The sequence below is a fragment of the Grus americana genome, chromosome 29 (assembly GCF_028858705.1).
Source record: "Grus americana isolate bGruAme1 chromosome 29, bGruAme1.mat, whole genome shotgun sequence".
Lineage (NCBI taxonomy): Eukaryota > Metazoa > Chordata > Aves > Gruiformes > Gruidae > Grus > Grus americana.
The window spans coordinates 1,485,129-1,508,058 of NC_072880.1; the positions used below are offsets into that span (position 1 = coordinate 1,485,129).

At 49.2% G+C, this 22,930-nt stretch overlaps 1 protein-coding gene across 1 annotated transcript; it reads right to left on the reverse strand.

The window, feature by feature from the left end:
* Positions 1 to 6,994: 6,994 nt before the first annotated feature.
* Positions 6,995 to 22,838, reverse strand: NCSTN (nicastrin). The gene is made up of 17 exons (XM_054806532.1): positions 22,707 to 22,838; positions 22,346 to 22,450; positions 20,311 to 20,434; positions 19,680 to 19,798; positions 18,489 to 18,634; positions 18,150 to 18,300; positions 17,565 to 17,674; positions 16,668 to 16,820; positions 12,777 to 12,881; positions 12,517 to 12,594; positions 12,202 to 12,371; positions 11,066 to 11,168; positions 10,694 to 10,789; positions 10,088 to 10,175; positions 9,795 to 9,946; positions 9,239 to 9,451; positions 6,995 to 7,691 (listed from the first exon to the last, which is right to left on the reverse strand). The coding sequence occupies exons 1-17, from the start codon at positions 22,816 to 22,818 to the stop codon at positions 7,569 to 7,571; spliced, it is 2,148 nt and encodes a 715-aa protein (XP_054662507.1). The 5' UTR covers positions 22,819 to 22,838; the 3' UTR covers positions 6,995 to 7,568.
* Positions 22,839 to 22,930: the final 92 nt, after the last annotated feature.

Below are 22,930 nucleotides of genomic sequence, written 5' to 3' on the forward strand. Positions count from 1 at the left end.
GTACGCATGCGTATGGGTAGGTGGCTGAGCAAGGTCCAGCACCCCTCAACACATGTGTCTGCGCGCACACCCATGTTTACTTGTGCGTGTGCTTAGCTAATAACAGAAGGCTCCTGATCCGCACAGCTCTCTCCACGCCCTGGCCACGCTTGCCTGGCTAGTGACAGAAGCTCTCAGCTCCGATAGCCCCTCTCCTCGCCTTTGTCTCCCTGCCTTTTATTGAGTGCAGGTTTTGTGAGCGGTCGGTGACAGACGGCCCCGGTGCTCGATAACTAGACAATCTGTCACCACCACCACTGACAGCTTTCACAAGGAGCCCCTTTCCTTTCATCCTTCCCGGTTCCCTTCGTCTCTGCTTGTCCCCCTTCCACACGTGCTCTCTGGCTTTGTTCCCCCCTAAAAGCCAAATAGCGACAGAAGCTCCTGATCATAATATTGCTCTAATCGAGTCTGTCATAATCGGATCCAATCTAATTACGTTCAGATCCCTCTCTTCTCCTGACTCTCTCTATTGCCTGTCCATCTGTCCCTCTCTTCCCTTCCAGTCTTTGTGTCCATCCATCTGTTATCTGCAGGCCTTTCTCCCTTCCCATCATCTCCCTGGGCCCCTGCCCCATTCGCAGCGTGGCCGCCCCGGCCCTTTCCTCCAGCGGCTCCCTCTCCAATCTATCTCTCTTAAAGGCCTCTCCATCAATCCATTTAGCAGCAGCTCCCTGCCTCCTCTAGCCCATCTGCTTCTCCCTTTCTGCTGGCTGCGAGATGCAGAGATGCCGTTTTGTTTGTATGTCGATCTTGATTAGCCCCAGAAACCTCACTGTTAAAGCTGTGCTGGCACTGGGGAAAGATCACCTGGGTAGCAGAGAGCTGTAGGTCCTAAGAAGCATCCTCCATCCCTGCCTCATCATCTACCTCCTCTAAGCAATTGCATCACACACAAGCACCCAGGCTGGACACGCAGAGAGAGGACAAGGTGGAGCAGAGCCGGGGCAGACGGCTGCAGTGGTACCCAGGTATCGGTGTGTTGTGGATTTGGGGCACGGGGTCACTCCAGGGTCTTCTGTGCCTTTCCCAGCAGCAGCAGGTGCTGGTCTCTGTCAGAGACGAGGGCAGCAGCAGAGATGGACCCTGGGCATGATCCAGTCTGGCAATTCCTACACTCCTATTTGTAGTAGTCAGACCCTGATTTTAAACACATGTTGGAGTCAGATGCCTGCTGGGTGCCAGCCAATGGCCCTCGCTTACTGCGACAGTTACCCTGAGCTAAGCTGCCTTCATTCCTCGTTGCTGCTCATGGGTAGGACACACAAAGCAGTTGTCAACGATCATGGCAACAGGACTACTGGAGAGTGACCATGGGCTACTGGACAGAGCACAGGACTGGGACACGGGCCCCAATGTATCCTTTAGACAGCAGCATCACACAAAGGCTCCATTACATCTGTATCCGCTTTATTGCTCCATGGTCCACAGCCTTATGTAGGGAAAGGATGGGCTTAGACCCACTTCACAGAGACTCAAGGCACAGGTCGTACAAAGCTCAGAGGTCTTTAAAGTATGCAGCCCTGACAGATCTAGAGCAGTTTCAAAGGCGTGCAGAGGAGTAGCTCTTGTGGCAGGTCACAGGTTTTCTCCACATACTTATTTGGGAGTTAAAGCTAAATGCTCTCCCTTGAGCAATCCATGCCCAAGTGACTGTTACTTGTGAGAACGGGGTCTGGTGGTCAGCATATGCATTACAGCAGCATGTAGAGCAACACCTCAGCCTCTCTAAATCCTGAGCAAGGTATCAGGTAGGCAATAGCCCAACTGGGAGCTGGACCCAGCCACACTGCAATGCTGACCATCAGAGAGAAGTGCAGGGGGTGAATGACAGTCCTAGCAAGGCCATCTGTGGGACAGCTCGACTCCAGCCAGCTGCAGGGAACAGGAGAGGCAGCAGAAGCTGGGCAGACCGGAGAGGAAGGAGAAGTGTCATCTCAAGTAAGAGAAATAGCGACTTCTTAGAGAAGTGATGGAGAGCACAGTACTATGAATGCTGCTCTGCCACGTCCCAAGCTCAGTCCCCAGCTTGAAGGCGGCGACGGTAGCTCTTCCTATAGTTCACCCAACAAACTTTCCTGCCCTTTGTCAGAAAGCCTCTTTCTTGATCTCCAAAAAGCAATCCCTTCACCCCCACAGCAGGCTTCATCTCTATTTCAGCTACTGATAAAACATAGAAAACAAATTATTTAAGATGACACCAATTTTTTCTTCCTGTCTCCACCGCTTCCTTCTCCCAGAAGCCAAACAGCCCTGGCTTTGTTCTGGGTATTAATTAACTTTCCTGCCTCTTAATATTCCAGAGCCATAAAGTTCCCAGGAGCTGGGAGGCCGGGCGCTAAGAAAACACACATTTCCTCTCCTTTCTCCTTGTCTCATTGACTGTCACCCCCATATGTCTCCCCCCTCAGGGCACAAGGGCAGCTGCAAACCCTCCTCTCTGGGCTCAGCCCCAGCCCTCTGCCTCCCGGGAGGCAGCTGAGTTCAGGGGTCAAGAGAGTCAGTGGCATCTTCTTTTTGTGCAGAAATCCCTGGTAGAGTTGCACGGGGAGAGAGGAGAGGAAATTGATGCTTGCAAATTATGTGTGCGCATGAAGGGGGGAGCGTGTGTCTCAGCAAGATGCCTGGGGGCTCTACGGCAGAGACAGCATGTGCCAGCTGCCCTCCTCAGCAAGAGGAGTCAGGGGCTGCCCAAAAAAACCCAGGCGGGGCTTTGATGTAGCTGGAGGGGGTTTGGGGAAAGTTTCTTCGGAGCAGGTTGGTAATCCAGGTGCTATGTGAGGCATGGGTGGGAGCTCCATGGAGAGTCTGCGGGGTTATCAGTAAGGACAGGACTTCTCATGGGTCCAGGCAAGGCAAGGTACAGGGATGAAGCTAATTTTGGAGGATCCTGGACAGTCAGGCAGAGATCCCTGAGTTTCTACTCTTGGCTTAGCACATTGTAGCCAAAAGAGCTGGCAGCAGGTAGCGAACGACCTCTCAGAGTACAACAGGACAGGGCTGTCCAGCCAGCACCAGACTCACTGGAGCTGGGTGTGGGAGGAGGCAGGAGTAGGCACAGAGCTGCAGCCTCTACCTTCATGAGCAAAACACAGCGCAAGGTGCAGACAGGCAACTGCCCCTGGGAGCAGCTGTCCCAGCTTTCACTGGCGTCAACGGCCTGTTTATTTTGAGGAGCAGTTCAGCAAGACTTGCTAGAAGTTGCATCACTTCTTTTTCCCCTGGCAGAGGGCTGCAGAACTTGCTTCTTCCAGGCTCCATCTCCTGAGGATGAATTTGCCCTTGGCTGCTCAGCTGCCTTCTCCTTTCTTCCCTGTTTCTTTGGTGAAGCGTTGAGCAAGGGAGAGAACTTGCAGAACCCCTCTCCCACTAAACCAGCAGAATAACTGACCTGCTGAACTCAACGCCTAAAAGATGCCAAGGATGCCAAGTGCTTGGACAGAACTCAAAGCCATCCAGCACCTACAACCATCAGGAAGAACTGGTTGGACTAGTAATGATGTAAAACAACCTCAAAATGTAGTAGTTCTGGAAGAAATTCAAGTAGTCATGCTTTGGAGCAACAAGACAAAGTCTTAACAGAAGAGAGCATTTTCCCAGTACCTGAACTTGATTGTGATGCTGAACTGAAATGGAGTGAGCTTTTGTTTCCTCTGCTGACTGCGCTACAGAGACGGTAACCTTTGTCAGCTGGGAGAGTATCTTAAATCACTGCAGCAAGGTTTGCCAGAAGAAATCTGTTGAAGCCAGAGAACAGCTAGGTATCTCTAGTTCCTGGGAGCTGTTTCCCAGCTGGACTATGTCCTCCTGGACCAGATATGACAGATACAAGCGGTGCTTGCCGCATCCCTTCCCTAGACCAAGAGGCAGCCAGGGCTGCTCTGCTCTGAGCCGCTGCTTCAAAGACGACCAGACAGGGAGCAGGAAAGTTGTTTGCTTTCCACATGTTTTGCATGATTTCCCATGCAAACTTTTCTAATTATCAAAGCAAATTGGCTTTGAACAGGGGAATTATCTCGTTCACGTCAGCCTACCTCAAAGGCGGCCACACCACCAGCTTTGCACCGTCATCCAGCACAACTTAAGACTCTACCTTATTTAGCCAGCACACATCAAAACACAGGCAGTTGCTCCTCAGAACTCAGTAATTCTGTTTCTATCACAAAGATAAAAATAAATCTACATATATGCCAACACTCAAACTACTTTCCACATTAATGTACTGAGAAGGCACTTATTCCCCATTGCTTATTAGCATTAGGGATGCTCTAATTAATGCACATAATCTCAGGAGTGATGGAGAAAAGTGTATCAGGGGAGTTATCAACTTTAAGGTTTGCGCAGCTGAGGACAGCTGCTGTTATACCAGGATGGGCAGGAGGAACTAGAAGTACAGCTCAGCCCCAAACCAAGGGCAGCTACTGAACATTACAAAAGAAGATGCACGAGGAGTCAAGCCTGTTTCATTTTTAAACTGGGGACATGAATCTACCGCAGATAACTGTACTCAGACTGAAGGCATGGAAAGGACGGCTTAAGAGTGAGCCTTTCCAGGGCTAAAACACTAACTCTGGGCTTAAAGCAGCAGACAGCAACTCCCTAAGGGGCAGCGATTTAGTAGCCATACACAAAGCAGCAAAGGCTTTCCTGGCCCCAGCGGAGGGGAATGAGCACTCCCAAATCCAGTCAGCTCTTTGTTTGAAGATCAGGAGTGAAACTAAACAACTGAATAGGTCACAGAGATCCCAATTCCTCCCAATTCGCCCTGTTTATGAGCTGGAGAGGGGTGCAGGTGAACGTAAGACCTTTTTGCATGGTCTTGTTTTCATATCAAATGGGATTTCATTCTCCACAACACAAAAAGCAGCTCCTTTCACCAACATTAGCTTTACCTTAACAAAACACCTTTGTATTTCAAGTACTGTTCACCTCAGGGTCTCGAGAGCATCCCCTCACCCCTGTGAAACAGGGCAGTAGCAAGGTCCGTGTCGCTGGTGAGAGAAGGGCACTGCAAGGGGAAGGGAAGCAACCGCAGCCAGTCTGGCGAAGGACAAGGAAGAGAAACCTAGGAATTAGGACTCACTCTCGTAGCTCATTTACTTCCCAGACGAATCCCGCAATCCTATTTCTTCCCCACCCCCTTTCATCCAACACTCAGGCCCGATTCCCCAGAGGAGGGAAGGCTCAGATCTGCACGGCACAAGCCTCATCATCAAAAGCCAGCTGAGCAAAACGAATTTACTGACCACAGCAAAACACAACAAGGAGGGCTGGAAACACCTACGGCTACTGCCTTTCCTTTTACCCCGCTGTGCAGCAACACTGCTGGCACCAAGAGAGTTTGAGGGACGTGCAAACCCCCAGCTCAGGGTAAATTTTGGGCTGACAGTCAAGCGAAGACTTGTGGTGTTTTCCAGCGTTGGCAGCAGGAGGGAAAATGTGTCTCTGCTGCAGTGCCTGCCAGCTTAGCCCCCTTGCTTCTCCCTTCCTTTTGTCAGCCACTGATAGGAGAGTTGCTCATTGCACTGTCCACAGGGGAGACCTGTTGGCCATCCAAGGAGCGGCGTAGGCACAGACAACAGAGACAGCTGTTTGTTCCCCTCGCCAGAGAGCAGCTCTGAACAAAAAGCTGGGAGTGGTAAAAGGGTTTATTTCTGTTTGTACGGGGAAAAGCAGGAGGAAAAAAAAAATCCAACCAGAAGCCTTCAGGGAAAAACGAAAAAAAAAAAAAAAAAAAAAAAAAAGCCCAAACCCAAGCACAGAATCTAGATTAAAAGATGGGAGAGAGAACAGTATGGGAAGGATATATCTTTAATTTGAAAATTATCAAGAACCCTGTGTATATTGACCCAGTTTGCTGATCAGGCATCACCGATCCCACCATCTCTCCACACAGCACTGCTCCACCATCAGTTAAATATTTGCATTTTGATATGTAAAGAAAAAAAAAATTATAATAAACTTACTTTAGGGAAGGAAAAAACATTGGTCCTCTGTCTCATCCAAAACACTCTCATGCACAGAAATAGTTTACTTTTTGGGGAACTGATTTTGTTCTGACAAAGTTGGAATGAGTCCAAAGATTAGGAGTTAGAGGCTATGAAAATCCTTACTGTAAAGGCAAGATATCTCCCTGTAAATTGAGATATGAGTTTCTTCAGCATTGCTAGGAGAAATGAAAAGAAATCAGGCACAGAAACACTTCACCAAGTATCAGGAGCAGTTTCCTGATAGCAGGACACATTAGCAAGTGGAAAAAGTCTCCCTCAGGGTAGTGCTGAAAGTACAAGGTCTGAATTACTTTAAAACTCCAGAGCATACGCCTAGCTGAGAAAAGACTTAAACACAATAAGCCCACGCTGTCCTCTGGGGAAGGGAAAGCGATGTCTGCTGTAGTGCTAGTCAGCTCCGATTTCTGGAATTCATCCTCTCTACCTGTTTTTGAGGTCCTCGCTTTGGACAACAGCACCATCACACCTTTAAATCCCAATTGCTGAAGAACAAGTGAATTTTCATATTAAAAAAACCCAACCAGGAATATCCAAGTGCCTGGTCAGTCACAACCGCTAGCCCTGAGAGCCCAGTCTTGCTGAGCACTGAGCAATAGCATCGAAGGAAATAAAGTGTGTAAGCATGCTCATTAAAAACCACGTTTATTATACCAGCACCTAGGGATTGACGGAGATCAAGGTACCATCGTACAAAGCACCGTTTGGAGTGATCGGCCATCCCTGCCTTGGAGAGCTTACAGTCTAAACAACAGTGAGTTAAGTCCCTGTCCTGTCTGAGGGCACAATGTCTGTCTTTTGGCCAGTTGTAGAAAGAATTTGAACTTTCAATAAGAGTCAAAAAAGAAATCAGACAAATTCTGTTTCTCCCAAGACCAACGCATATTGCAACACCCAGTGGTTTTGGTCCTTTTGGCAGCAACTAAGACAAAAGAGGCAATGGGTTAACTTGTAAGCGGAGATTTTTTTAATTAAATGGAACTATTTATATATATACAAAACCCAGAAAATATTGCACCATTAAAAAAAGGACATTTTACATCTAATCATCTGTTAAACAACCCTTGCCCTCCCTGCATTGTAGTATACACAGATTCACAGCAGCTGTTGGACATTAACAGGCAACCTGTGCTGTTGGACACCACGGAAATCTGTCGGTCCACATACATCCCAGAGAAAATCCCTTTCCCCTTTCCACTCTTGCCTTCATTTAGGGAACACATCCATCACATTGTCGTCTCAGTGGCATTCAGGACCAATCCTCTCGAGTTGCTCAGAAGGAAGGACAAATTAAAAAGAAAGGCTTTGGGAACTTCTCAGTCAGAGTCTCTTTAGGGCTTGGTCGGCACGGTTTTCTGGGAAAGTCTGTTACATTTTAGGGCTTAGTCCCCAGAACCCGAGTACAGAAGCTCTGGAAAGAACCATTTGCATCCCTATCCAGAGAGAGAGGCATTCCAGTGTAGTTTTATCTTTGACAATTGTAATCCAAGGGCTAAGACTTCTCAAGCCCCGAGAGCATCTTCAGTAAGCCACAGCCCCAGGGTCCCGCGGGATGCTAAAAAGTACATCCGCTTTGGCGTTGATAAAATACGTGGCGAGGAGAGAGAAGACCAGAATGGCAATGCCCACAACCAAAGTGATTATCTGGGAAGGGATGAGAAACACTTAGCATTGTTGTTACAAACGCAGACCTGCAGCACCTCACACAATTTGCATCAAAAGGGGGTCTCTGTCAGAAAGCTACAGGGACCAGCTCACTACTGAGGCACTACGTATGCTGAAATAAAAAGATACTCCGAGGACCTTAAAGAATTAGACAAAAGTGACTGCCAGACAGGGTCAGGTCAGGTCAGCTTTCATTGTAGTTATCAACAGCGCACACAAACCCATGTTTAAGAAAAAAAGGTTAGAAATAAGGATAAGAACATATTGTGTTTCGGAGCGGTCGACGCAGTTTACAAAGATTTTTAGCAAGCATTTAATGTAACACTTCGGCTACTCCTGCGTGAGCCGTCACGTTCTCCAGCAAGGAACTGTAAATACCTTCAACAAGCAGAGTTGCCAGAATCAACATCTGTCAATAGCCTTTGCATAACTGAGATTACCTCCTGCTCAGGACCCTTCTGGAAGCCTGAGTGCCAGACCAGTCTAAGGCCTCGTTAGACTCCTTCCTGTCACCCCTTCTCCTTGCACGGCAGGACTGCCATTCCCAGTCTCCCCTGGATATCTCCGAACACCCCCCATGCAGTGGCCAGACAATCACACGCCGCTACAACTCTCAGTACATTTTCTATCGGGTCAACACTTCAGGGATGGCTGGGCTCAAACTGTGCATCTCCAGGGCACCAGTATCTACTGGGCTGTAAAAAAGGCCGAGACACACAGGCAGGGCATTGTGCTTGCCTGACAGTGTTAAAAAGGCCCAGTGCCACATAAATAAATCGCTCATATTTCAAATAACCATCCGAGAGATGCAACAATTGCCCGGGCTTGCATGGCCTTTGGGTGGCTTACTGCTAGAACATGATGACAACAGCGCTGTGCACTCCTGAGTCTGTCCTGACAGGGAATGACATCATTAACAGCCAACCAGAGGGCATCGAGACAGGCACAGAGTCCCAAAGTGACTGCAGGCTTAACCCTTATTCTGCTGGCACTTAAGCCACATCACATCCAGCTAAGGGCTGCTTAGAGTAGGAGACACTGAACCAAGAGCAGCTTCTGTTTGTGAAGGTTTGCACAAAAGTTATTTCTGCGTCGTCAAGATGGGATTCGAACTGCAGGAAGGAAGATCTGAGTTGCACATCAGGCAAAACACCTCAACGGCCAGATTCACCAGCCTGGCTTCCTGTGCTTGGGGAAGGGGTTAAGACTCCTGTCACTTCTGTCTTTTATTCACAGAGCTCAGCCTGCTCATGGGACTCTTGATTATTCTGCACTGTCTCGGCCTCAGCCGAGGTTATTAACCCACAAATGGCTGGAGGAGGTAGGGTCAGCACCAGTGACGCATTCTTGGTTACCTCCTTTTCAAGAATCAAAGCCTGGCTGTTCTTAACGTGGGAGCTCACACAGGATGACGCTACAAGATCTTGTAACAAACTCTTAAGTGTTTCTCCGGCTGTCAGGAGATGTTACTCAAAGCTAGCCACAGTTTTTCCTCTACTTTCTTTTTCAGACGTGTACAAACTCACCTCTAGCTCCTTGCTGGCTACCAGAAATATTCGGGCACGGATCTCTTTCCACCGACTCTCTGTCCATGTGGAGTACTCTGTAGATCCCCACTGCCTCAGCTCAAAGGCAGGAGAGAGCGCTTTGCTTAAGTGAACAGTTGACCGAACACAGTAGGGGACTCGTGATGTTGAATTAGGGTTCAGAGAACCCTGCACCCAGGCATATTCATACATCTGCAAAGAAAATGGGAGAGTAAGAGACAGAAAATGGGAGTGTAGGAGATAGCAAACAGCCACTACCAAATAACCAGACTATCCCCTTGTTCTAGAACCTTACCCATGTGTCTGAGGAGAAAGAGAGGGGCTTTACTGACTGTTCTTACTCTAGGGGATCCTTTTGACCGCTCCTCTCCTGCCCTCGTTAAGATGTCTCCCTGCTGGAGGAGTTTCCCAGCTCTCCCATGTGTTATTACAAGCAATAGAAAGCATTCCTAACTGGCTTTCCTCAGACGTGGAAACAAGCAAACTGGACAGCAGATTTGCCCTTACCTATCATCCCGCTCTAATATATACTTACTTCTTTCTCACTGCTGGGTGTTTTTTCAGGGTTCAGGCACTCTTCCTTGGTGAGGTTAACAACAGTGCCGGTGAGGTTGGCCAGAACATACTGCACGAGGTAGGTAGTGTTCACAGGGCTGGAAACGGCGACGTAGTGTTGGGGAACATCACCTGGAACAAAGAGTCAGAGAAATGGGATTGACGGGGAGATGGCCAGAAGCAGACAATGTCAGTACGATGTTTTAGAAAGCTGCCAGGTAACATATGGAGTCAAACTCATTCTTGTGTTTGTCTTCCCTATGTTGCTCTTACCCAGAATTCCTTTTATGTCTGGTTTAATGATGGACTGAAACCAGGAATTGTTCATTTTAATCAGAAACCCATAAAGCATTCGAGTGACCTGGAAAGAGATGGAAATTGGTTTATACAAAGAGGAGAGAAAATAGCATCTTAACAGCTATACCTCTCAAGATTATTTGGCTGATAGATGTTTCCCACTACAGGGGCAAAGAGCACAGCAAAGGAGAGACTGTATGTCACAACTGTCAATAATTCAGGACCGAGCTGTGAAAATTGGTTTTGATTCCAGCTCCACTGACTCCTTAGCCGATCCTTGTGGCACACATTGCCATTTCATCTCAGCTTCCTCTTCTCCTTTGTGGAATGGGGATAAAGGAGCTCTGTTTTGTGGAGGGCTCGTGAAGGTTAATGTCTGTCCTGAGATCGAAAGGCGAGGAACTAGAGAAGGGTAAAAGGTTTTTCATTCAGCTGTGGTGGGCAAAGGGAGAAAGGGGGAGGCAAAGCCCTCGTGGAGACAGACAGGACAGCATGCTGTGTAAACACATATAAACAGAGACAGAAGGGAAGTACGTGAGGGCTCATCAGAAATGCCAGGGACTCAATTCCATCTGCTCGTACCGTTTTTGGATCTGCCTGAATAGCAGAGGTGTTGTTGGCTCCCCCCGCAAGCCGGTAGAGAGCACGGGCGACCACTGTGGCAACTTCTGCCAGGGACTGCAAAGGAAGAGCGCTCTGTGTTAATCAAGATAGGCAGATCCAGCAAAACAAGCACGGAGAGCAAGCCAGAATCTAGCCATCCATCAAAACGCTTACATCGTGCTAGCATTTGAGTGCCTATCGCCTTTGTCACCGTACAAAGCACTCCCACCTCCTTTCTGCCCTTTTTGGAAACAGCTTTCCCACTCTCCCCATGACCCCGCTTCTATCTGCCCCCACCTAAAGCCCCATCCACCCCAGACACGGCAGCTAAAGAAAAAGCAAAGTAGGAACCTTGGCTGTGTCTGTGACATACTCCAAGGTCTCCTCAGGGCTAAGCCCCTCGGGGTATTGCATCCCGATGTTCTCTGGAGTGTCATACATGCTCTGGTAGTATCTGAAAAGAAGAAGACAAACAGAGGTTGCGGAGGAGCAGAAAGAAACCACAGGGCATGGAATTCGATTCAGAGTGTGCCTAAAGCAAACAGTGGGAGCGGTCTCCTGGGAGCAGAGATACAGCCCTGCCAAAGCACTGCCCTGCCACACGCTCCTTAAACCATTTAATGAGGCTTTATAATTAACTTGGCCCTTCCACAGCTTCTCCCATCTGAGGATCTCCACACAATTTACAAGCTGTGATTAGCTTTCAGGTGGGCGACAGCCCAATCTATTAAATGGGTAGAGAAACTGAGGCAAGGACAACCCGTGCAGAAGGTCTCCTGGGAAGAGGGCTTTTGATGCAAGTCATGCCAGTGGATTTTATTAACGCCTTATCTCGAAGGCAGAGAGGAATTCCAAGCGAACGCTCTTACTCCTTTACAGCAGTGCAGATTTAGAGGTGAAAGGGAAGCTACGTCCCCTTGATTGCTACAAAGCTCAGCAGAGAAGGATAGAAGATGAAGGGAAACAGACAATTTGAAGAGTTTAGGGAAGAGAGGAGAGGCACATGTCTGTCCTCTACCCCACATTTCCACTTCCAAAGTTGAAGAACAGAGGATCCCCAAGGAATACGCTGTTGTAGGGTCATGTGGGGTGAATGAAAGTGCCCTTTCCAATGCCTGGGGCTTTCTGCCATCATAAATAGAAAGCTATATTAAAAAAAAAAAAAAAAAAAAAGGCAGCTAGCTTCTGGAAGAACAGATGAGGCTTAGGCACGCTCAGTTGCCATTTGCTCACCTCTGGCTTCCAGCCAGCTGTGGGGAACATTTTCTGTACAAAACTGGATTTCTTTCGGTTGTCAGAATAATTATGTTGCGCTTGTTCAATTACATGGCACATGTTTGCTCCTCCGCTCCCCCCGGACTGCCACTCTACATGTATGTTAGGCAGCACACCCCGGGGAGAGGCCTTGCAGGAGCTCAGATGCCCTCTGCCGGCTCTGCATCCTTCGGCCACGGGCCAGCCTGTGCCCATCAACCCTGGAGAAGTACCTGTTCTGGAAGGCAGTCCTGTGGTCAGTTAGGACCACTCCAGGGATGTGCCGGGCCCGAAGGAAGCGCTGGAAGGAAGATGGGGGAAGAGGCTGCGAGTATCCAGCTTCCTGTAAAGTCACGCGTGCTCCCATGCTGCTATCACTCAGAATATCTAGCAAGTTTCTAACCTGAAAGAAGAGAAAACAGTGCTGTTCTGCTGTTCTTTTGGATGTATAATTTCTCTGGAAAGGTTAACATCCTGAACATCTGCAGTGTGCTAAAGATCCCACAGCATTTTGGTTAGCTGAACGACTACAGATCACTTTCTATTACCTGCGCTTCAACAGTTTCGTTCATCCGAGAGACGGGGTCTGTATGCATCCATAAAATTGAGTCATTCCTTAGAGCCACCTTCAAGAAAAAAAAAAAAAACAACCCACCGTAAGTACATGACTGGACATCACTGAGTCTTGCAGAGCAGGGAATTCCAGTCCTGGGAAAAATCAAAACCAGTGAAAGGCTGGCTGGGAAAACCACAGCTAAATTATCACAGAGAAACAGGGAATAAAAAGGTCCCCTAACTTATCCCACACCTGATTCAACTCCACAAATGAATAAATGTTGTCCAAGCGGAGAGGAAACTTGTCTTTTTCCATATCATACACCATTCGTGAGCTGCCAATGTAATCAAAAGTCTCCTGCAACAGAAAAAAAAAATAATACATAAATCACATACGGATAGCTGCCTGGCACAACTAACAGTAATATTTGAGAGGCTGAGGTGGAATAAAACCAAGAGTTTGAGGGCCAGCTACTGCACCAAGTATTTCTGAAGGTGCACACAGCCTGGCACACACCAAAAGACCAAAGTAAATATTACATTGTGCCTGGCTCCAAAGACAAAGGTATTGTAGGAAGGGATGGAGCAAAGGACAGAAACGAAGGCAAAGAGCAAAAAACACAGGGGACAGCTATTGAATTCCATGAGCAGGAAAGGCACAGAGGTAACGCCAGGCTTAAGTGAGCACCGATATCGAGCAAGATATCACAGAGAGGCGTTAATGCAGCCTTTACTCTGGCATAAGTCATCCTCTTTGTTTTTTGGTAAGGAGGAGAACAAATCAGGGAAAAGGGCGATTCTCCATTCTGGGAATTAAACATATGAAGCTTTCCTGAAAGGAGGGGTGTCTGTTTCCCTGGAAAAAAGGGAGGGAAGGCTAAATGACAGAAATGAGTTTGTCAAGGGAGCTGCAAGAAGCTGAGCATTTCCTGGGAAAGAAGAGGTGCCCCTAAGAAGAGAACCCCCGTGACAAAGAAGGGCAATGAAGTCAGCCAGCCACCGGACTTCCCCCTTGACTGATTTACAGCCAAATCTTATCACTCCTCCTGCACCCTGGGAGCATGACAGAGAATGTCCGCTCCACAGCGCCGTACGCCTGTCTCCCCCAGGGAAATTCTGACCAGGGATATATGTGCTGAGGAGGGTGAATGAAGGGAATCACATGGCTGCAGCATGGGGCTGTGGGAGCCAGTTTCACAAAGCTGCACAAAAGAAGCCATCAATGTAGATGCCTTGAGGGGAACATCAGCTGTTGGCCATCAGTCCCTCCTCCACAAGCTCATTCTGCTTTTCCACAGCTGCCAACTCCAGTGCTGGGCTCTCAAAAATGAGCTACATTTCGCTGCTGTCAACACATATATTTTTAATCTAGCTGTGTTGGGTTTGCGTGGCAGGGTTTTGGTAGCGGGGGGGCTACAGGGGTGGCTTCTGTGAGAAGCTGCTAGAAGCTCCCCCTGTGTCTGACAGAGCCAATGCCAGCCGGCTCCAAGACGGGCCCGCCGCTGGCCAAGGCCAAGCCAATCAGTGCCTCTGTGATAACATATTTAAGAAGTAGAAAAACACTTAGAGAGAGAGAGCTTTTGCAGCCGGAGAGAGGAGTGAGAAGATGTAAGAAACTCTGCAGACACCAAGGTCAGTGCAGATGGAGGGGGAGGAGGAGCTCCAGGCGCCGGAGCAGAGATCCCCCTGCAGCCCGTGGTGAAGGCCATGGTGAAGCAGGCTGTCCCCCTGCAGCCCATGGAGGAAGGATGAGGGGGTGTAGAGATTCCACCTGCAGCCTGTGGAGGACCCCACGCTGGAGCAGGTGGAGGCACCTGAAGGAGGCTGTGGCCCGTGGGAAGCCCACGCTGGAGCAAGTTCCTGGCTGGACCGGTGGACCCGTGAAGAGGGGAGCCCACGCCAGGGCAGGTTTGCTGGCAGGACTTGTGGCCCCGTGGGGGACCCCACGCTGGAGCAGTTTGCTCCTGAAGGTCTGCACCCCGTGAGAGGGACTCCATGCTGGAGCAGGGGAACGATGAGAGGAGTCCTCCCCCTGAGGATGAAGAAGCGGCAGAAACACCGTGAGATGAACTGACCGTAACCCCCACTCCCTGTCCCCCTGTGCCGCTGAGGGGGGGAAGGTTGAAGCCGGGAGTGAAGTTGAGCCCGGGAAGATGGGAGGGGTGGGGGGAAGTGTTTTAAGAGTTGATTTTATTTTCTCATTCCTCTACTCTGTTTTGCCTAGTAATAAATTAGATGAATTCCCTCTCTAAGTTTGGTCTGTTTTGCTCGTGACAACAATTAGTGAGTGATCTCTCCCTGTCCTTATCTCGACCTACAAGCATTTCGTTATGCCTTTTCTCCCCTGTTTGGTGAATGAGGGGAGTGAGAGAGCGGCTCTGGTGGGCACCTGGCCCCCAGCCAGGGTCAACCCACCACAGTCTTTTTGGCGCCCAACGTGGGGCGTGAGAAAATCGAGATAAGGATAGTAATTGGAGGAGGTAATGGGCAAAACATTGACTGAACGTAGATTGAGAGTGAAATAGCGGTGAAGGGACGAGAGGTGGATTCTGTGTGTATTGTCTACTCTTGTTTAGTGTTGTGATAGTGTTGCTTTGATTCTGGTGGGGGGAATTCTTTTTTCTTTTTCCTTGTTGATGTGATTAGTGTGTGTAGTTTTTGTGTTGAATGTATGTTTTAATAATTCTTAAATATGTGATTCACAGAGGCGAGGGGTGGAATGTGTTGGGTTTGCGTGGCAGGGTTTTGGCAGCGGGGGGGCTACAGGGGTGGCTTCTGTGAGAAGCTGCTAGAAGCTCCCCCTGTGTCTGATAGAGCCAATGCCAGCCGGCTCCAAGACGGACCCGCCGCTGGCCAAGGCCAAGCCAATCAGCGCCTCTGTGATAACATATTTAAGAAGTAGAAAAACACTGGGAGAGAGAACTTTTGCAGCCGGAGAGAGGAGTGAGAAGATGTAAGAAACTCTGCAGACACCAAGGTCAGCGCAGATGGAGGGGGAGGAGGAGCTCCAGGTGCCGGAGCAGAGATCCCCCTGCAGCCCATGGTGAAGGCCATGGTGAAGCAGGCTGTCCCCCTGCAGCCCATGGAGGAAGGATGAGGGGGTGTAGAGATTCCACCTGCAGCCCGTGGAGGACCCCACGCCGGAGCAGGTGGAGGCACCTGAAGGAGGCTGCGGCCCGTGGGAAGCCCACGCTGGAGCAAGTTCCTGGCCGGACCGGTGGACCCGTGAAGAGGGGAGCCCACGCCAGGGCAGGTTTGCTGGCAGGACTTGTGGCCCCGTGGGGGACCCCACGCTGGAGCAGTTTGCTCCTGAAGGTCTGCACCCCGTGAGAGGGACTCCATGCTGGAGCAGGGGAACGATGAGAGGAGTCCTCCCCCTGAGGATGAAGAAGCGGCAGAAACACCGTGAGATGAACTGACCGTAACCCCCATTCCCCGTCCCCCTGTGCCGCTGAGGGGGGGGAAGGTTGAAGCCGGGAGTGAAGTTGAGCCCGGGAAGATGGGAGGGGTGGGGGGAAGTGTTTTAAGAGTTGATTTTATTTTCTCATTCCTCTACTCTGTTTTGCCTAGTAATAAATTAGATGAATTCCCTCTCTAAGTTTGGTCTGTTTTGCTCGTGACAACAATTAGTGAGTGATCTCTCCCTGTCCTTATCTCGACCTGCAAGCATTTCGTTATGCCTTTTCTCCCCTGTTTAGTGAATGAGGGGAGTGAGAGAGCGGCTCTGGTGGGCACCTGGCCCCAGTCAGGCTCAACCCACCACACTAGCCCTTTTCTGGGTTTCATTTCAGAATTTAAAGCTTGGCCACCATTGCAGTTCATCCTGAACGGGGGTGAGGAGGAGAACAGACATACAGACAGGCACAGTGGGAGGACACAGGAGGGAAAACAAAGTTTGAGTCATTCATCCAGAATGAACTGTGGGGCAGAATATGGGTTGCCCCAGTGGAAGCTCCATCTGCCATTGTTATCCCAGTGCAATTAAGATCCCGTTCTCACTGGGGGAGCAGAGAGAACTACAGTGTGGGGATGCAGACAAATGACTCCGCACAAAGAGTAGGGAAAAAGTTCATTTGCAGGGAGCCAAGGGCTGATTTGCTACCTTAGAACAAGCCAAATGGTGGAGCGATGCTGCTGCTCTTACCCCTTGGAAGAAGGTGAACATTATATTCCTTTGCAGCAAATGAACATCTGACACTTTATGAAGGGCTTCAGCAGCAGCCAAGTGGGTCACAAAAGAAGAGACAGCACTCTCTGCCCCAGGTGCAATGTTCCAGAAGAAGGAATGGCTGTCAATCTGTAAACGTGAACAGGAGGTGTAAGAAGTGTGCACGTAGACAGACGAATACTGTATTGGGAAAGAAAAATCTATCACCTCTCTCCTAGTCTTCTCATCCTCCTGATAAGGGAAGAACTAAAGCAAGCCGCCTAATCAAACTTAAAAAACCAATTGCATTGCTGTGGCAGCCCAGAGGCCTCGGAGCCCTGCCACCGCCACCAGCCCTCAGCCCTGACCTGAAAACTGAGATTATCAAGCGTGCCGCAATTTTAAACACTGTTCAGCATGAGGCTCCAAGACAGCAACAAAATGGAATTTTGAATTTGCATGTCTGGAGGGTGTAAAGTGACTGGAAAACAGACTGCTAGATGGGGAAGTGAACTTCTTTCTCAGCACTGACACTGACTCACTGCGTGACACCCAACAAAATCTCCATGTGATTCAGCCTGTCCCCCAAAAAAACATACAGATGAGCCAACCGCACCGTCTCCCTCTCTGCAACACTTTTTAAGGATGTGAAATATCTTAGGAAAGCACAACAGATACGCTAACTATTTCTACTTGTCTGGTTCCATCAGCAAACAAAATGCTGAACAGTCTCACATAACAAGACAGAAACAAAATGCAGATACCCTTACATTGAGACAATAGGTAAGCCCACCAACTAATTAAGAGAAGTATATGCCCATGAGACTCTAAGCCCACATCTTCCCAGAATCCTTCCAGCTCATGCTCTACTAAGCAAGAATAAGAGGTACCTACTCGTGTAGCAACAATAATAACTTCCTTCTCAGGATCGACTTTTCCAGATGAATTGATGGGGTGCAAGGTGCTCCACACATTGTAATCAAGAAGAGGATCACACACAACCTCTAGGAAGCAGAAACAACATTGCTTGAGTTGAGACTACGGCAGTGACAAATGAGAAATGAGCTTTCCGGTCAACTGTAGCTCATCAGCAGTTCTATCAGAGGAGTAAACTCAGCAGGGGTGAAGTCCTGGCCTCAGGAAAGTCCCTGACAAAACATTTACCAGGACCAGGATTTCAATTCACGTACACACAGTCTAACGGAGCAGTAATCTCAGAGCCATTCTTAATGATCTATGTAGTGGGTATTAGGTGCCTTTCTCAGTCAGCAGCTCTTCTACATGTTATTTTCTAAACTGGTGACAAACACAGTCCAAAATTCTTTACCACTTCACTAGTTCATTTTGCAAAGGCTCAGGTGGCAAGCAAGCCTTTAAGAAAACCCTAATGTTTTCTTCCTTTTGCACAATTGTATTCCACTCGGATTTTTACCCCCAGCCTTATCCCACAACATGACAAGGAAAGAGGAATCCACTCACCTGGATTAATGCTGAAAGTGCTTTGGAGGGAGCTGCGTCTCATGCAGGTAACTGTGCTGGTGACGGCATGCATGTGGGAAAAAAGCTGCATGGCACAGAGAGGATACTCAGGGCCGGATCCATCACGAGGGACATTATGGTCTTGATAACACTGGACAGAAATAAAAATCATTACAAAACTCAGTCTTTCTGTAATAGCATTGTGTTCCCCATATAAAATTAGACCATACATTTTTACTGTAGATTTCAACATCTAAGCTGAGAGTAAACAAAACTTCTGCCCCCTTTCCTGACCTGTGTGGCAGTTCCCCTCTCCTACTTGTTGAGGAAGTGCAGTACCTGCTTAATAACTTGAGTCTCATTGGCATCTTCAAGGAGAAAAATAGGGAAGTCAAAATCCTCATACGAAAGCCCGCTCCCCACAGGATTCCACACAGTCTTATTGCAGTGTGCAAACTGAGGGCCGTAATCTTTGGAATAGACACCTGGAAACAGAAAGAAATGGGCAAATCTGAGCCTGCAAGAGAATAACAGACTGCAGGAGAGGTAAGGCCTGCTGAGAAAATAGCAGCAAATCCAGAATGAGCACCATTATGGGCTGAGGAACCAGCTGACAAAAGCTTGGAGAGATGGAGTTGGTCACTGCACGTGGCGGAGTGGCAGAGAGAGCGCGCTGTGCCACGCAGAGAGAACAACGAACGTGCATGCTCAAAGCCATCCCATGCCAGGAGGCTGGCATGAGCACTCGGTGAGCATTTATCACATGCTGAGAGAGTGGAGGAGGCACGCAGAGAAACATTATACTTCAAAAGGAGGAACATACAAACCCGCATTTTTCCGAGCTCATCGTGTGCTGGAAGTACCCCTATGGCATCCGTAATGTGCCAATCATTTTAACACCTAGATACTGTGCAAACAGCATGAAGGCAGAGACGTGACAAATGCCAGCACACCAAACTCATCTCAGGAGCATACGTGGCATCCTTCACAGCAGAAAGCTTTGTGCAAACTACAGAAGGTGTAGCAATTTCTCCCCTCAAAGTTCAATACAGTAAATTTGCTGTATAAAAAAAAATAGTGAAATGAAAACCTAACTGAAACCACAGGGGGAATTCAGGGAGGCAGAATGTCATTTTAAAAAGTAGCAACTGGCCCAGACAGAGACGTAAACACACACTCCACTCAATCCATGCAAGCACAAGATACTTTAATGATCACGTGTGGACTAAGTACAAGTTTCACACGTTAAAGAAAAAGAAGTTACAATAACCCTTGGTCAGGTTTAACACTTGAGTGACTTAATGCTGTTTTAGCCAGCTTATCTAAGAGTCTTCCCCCAAAAACCTGTCCCAGCCCTGGCTGAGTAACTATGAGATTCCAGCTCAGACCAACTACTTCGAACTAACATATTGAGCCTGTTTCCTTTGACGGGTAGCTGCTGTTCCCTTTGCACTTCTTGCTTTGACTGTGCAACGTAAAGGCAACATTTCTGTTCCTCTTAACAAGGATAACGACTTAACATTTTCTTACCAAAGCCATCATTGGGGCACTTCAAACCAGGAGAGAATCCCTGGGGAGGGCTAAGTTGGGCAACGGCCACAGCAAGGCCTGACACTCGTGAGGTTCCCTTCAGCTGCTGCATTACCCTCCTGGAAGAGACAAAACACGAGTGAAATGTTGAATTCATTAATGAAGAGTTACAATCCAAGCCGTATTACAGTCAAACATGTGATGATGCTTTTGATCAAAATAACCAAGGTGTCCCTTTTTATCTTCTCAGAACTGCATAAGGTTAGCATACAGCAACAAGCGAAAAACTTCAGCCGCTTCTTTCCTGCTCTGCCCAAGAAGAGATGTGACCAATCTTAGTCACGTTGTTTAATGAACTTTAGTAACTGTTACAGTGACGAACATCCCATGAAAATTTACACAGAGCAGAGCTCTTCTACCAGCAAAGCAGCCCATTCAAGAAGAAATAAATTCAGGCACTAAAACACAGTAAGCCCACAAACGTTTCAACCTCGCTATACTTCAGTGCAGTCAGGGCCAATACTGCTATCTGTCCATTGAAAAAATAACATTTTCAGCACCAGGTTAGGGACCCATATTGATGTTCTGGGCTCCAGTCACCCTGGGAACATAAAAACTGCAGATGACTGACCTGCTGAAGAGGTTCCCATCGAGCAGGATCATGTAAGGTGGGTGTGGGCCATCAGCAAGCACCCAGTTCAGATCCTCTTCCTTCTCAACCACATGGATGACCCCCGTGTCTCCGCTGATGGAGGCTGGGGAAAGAGAGCGCGTCCTTCATATTTCACAGTGATCTACTTCCTTCACACCCCCAAACCACCCCAGAACAGCAGGGCAGTATGTTACTAAGGGCTTGAGGGAAGAACAGCTCATGCGATTAGAGGGTCAGAGGAAGCAATTTGGTGAACTGGCACCATTTAGCTGGAGCAGGACAGAAAAAGGAACAGTGGCTTTTAGTACGGGGGGAAAGAAAAAGCTGAACAGCGTACACTAAGAGATAAGCACTCATGCTTTGAAAACATCGTTTGTTTAAGCACATCAAAGCACTTAAGGACTCAGAGGAGACAGGACTTGCCTCAAGGACCACAGTCACAGCAGCAGTTTAGTGCTGCCCCTCAGCAAAGAGTAAAGATGGCAAATTCAGAAACCGAGAGCTCAAAGACAGCTCAGCACAAGGCCTGGAAGAGCACAAGGGGCAAAAGATTGTCGCAGCAAGACAGACTAGCAGCAAAGCAGGTCAACCACTTGTCATTTTGCCCCATCCCAAAAAAAAAAACGGACAACACACAAAGCACTTTCATAAGAAGGTACTGATAAAAAAAAGCACTTTGTTAGTAACTGCTCTCATTGTCAGAAACTGCCTGTGAGCAGGAAGGCAGGACTGCGTGCGGCTGTCTGCCCTAACGTTAGGCTCATGCAGAAGGTGGAAGAGGAGTCATGAGAACCTTGTACTCTTGGTTATCTGACAGACCAAGCCCAGCTGTGCTGCCCTGTAGCGGCAGCTGACAATCTCTGCTGCAGGGAGTGGCTCGTTGTGGAAGCAAAACTGAATTGGAAATGAGCAAAACACTGACTCACACTAACTTCAACCAGGAATACCACTTGAATGGGGTTCCTTTCTCTACCTTTTAATTTCAGCAGTCCTGCCTTCCCTATTTCAATATGACCAAAAAACTTACAAAGTTGCAGGCACTGCACAAGCAGCTCAAACAAAACCCTTTTCTCCCTTCAGACATCACCTTCTCACCTATTCACTCCCTGCTCCCTTTCTCTTGTACCTTGTTAACCCCAACGCATTCTGCAACGCTCACGGCTTTGCCTTGTACCCCTTGAAGCTGTGGCTCGGTTTTGTCCTGTGCATGCACTGACTGCACAAGCTCAAATGGATGAAGAGCAGCCCTGAGGAGAAGGACTTGGGGATGTCGAGGGACGAGAAGCTCAACATGAGCTGGCAGTGTGCACTGGAAGCCCAGAAAACTGCAACCGTGTCCTGGGCTGCATCACCAGCAGCGTGACCAGCAGGTCGAGGGAGGGGATTCTGCCCCTCTACTCTGCTCTGGTGAGACCCCCCTGCAGTGCTGCATCCAGCTTGGGGGTCCCCAGGACAAGAAGGACATGGAGCCGTTGGAGCGAGTCCAGAGGAGGGGCATGGAGTGACAGGATGAGGGGGAATGGCCTTAAGCTGAAGGAGGGGATATTGAAATGAGATCTGAGGAAGAAATTCTTCCCTGTGAGCGTGGTGAGGCCCTGGCACAGGTTGAGAAGTTGTGGCTGCCCATGGATCCCTGGAAGTGTTGAAGGCCAGGCTGGATGGGGCTTTGGGCAACCTGGGCTAGTAGAGGGTGTCCCTACCCATAGAACTAGATGGGCTTCGAGATACCTTCCAACCCAAACCAGTCTGTGATTCTATGAAAATGCTGCTCTGCCTTTTCAGGTTTTTTTGAAGTCCATAGGAAGACGGTCTCTCTAAGGTCTCCACTCCTCAATTTAGCAGAAACAGGTCAGCATATTCAGCATTACAGAAGCAGGATTGGATAGGAAGGCAAACAGTGCTTAGAACAAGGGCAATACTGATCTAGGCAAGTCGAACATGAGCTGCACTACACCCATCACCCACGGCATGACGGTCCCAAGGAGCAGCTCTGGGGTCCCGCAGCTGTACTCACACTGGCAGCCGATCTGGTGGGTGGCATTCAGGAGGCGAACGCACGGTGCCGTTTTGTTCAGGGGGATGTAGATCTTCCTCTCAACAGAGTTTCCCTGGCAGGAGCCTGGGGAGAAGACACAGCCCCATCTCAGACAGGACAAACCAGGGGCTCCCCGCATCTCAAAGGGATCTCCCCAGCTCGAGGGAAGGGGGAAGGCGAGTCCCTCCCCAATTTCGAGGGGGCCAGGCGAGGGCTCCCAGTGCCGCCATCTGAAAGGCGGCCAGGCGAGGCCCTCCCTACCCTCGCTTCAGCCGCGGAGCGGCCCCAAACCGGGGGAGGCCAGGCCCGCCCTGCCCGTCCCACTCCCAGCCAGCCTCACCCGCTGCCAGAACGGCGAAAAGCACCCCCCACCAGGCCGGGAGCGGGACCCGGCACCTCCCCGCAGCGGCCTCCATCCCCCGGCTGCCCCAAGCTCTGCTCCCCGCCGCCATTTTCCCAGCCCTTCCGCTTCCTCCGCCGCGGCCACGCACAGACACCGCCAAAAGCCGCTCTGCACCAGCCGGAGGACTGAGACTCGATGGTTGAGGAGGTGGCGGAAGCGGA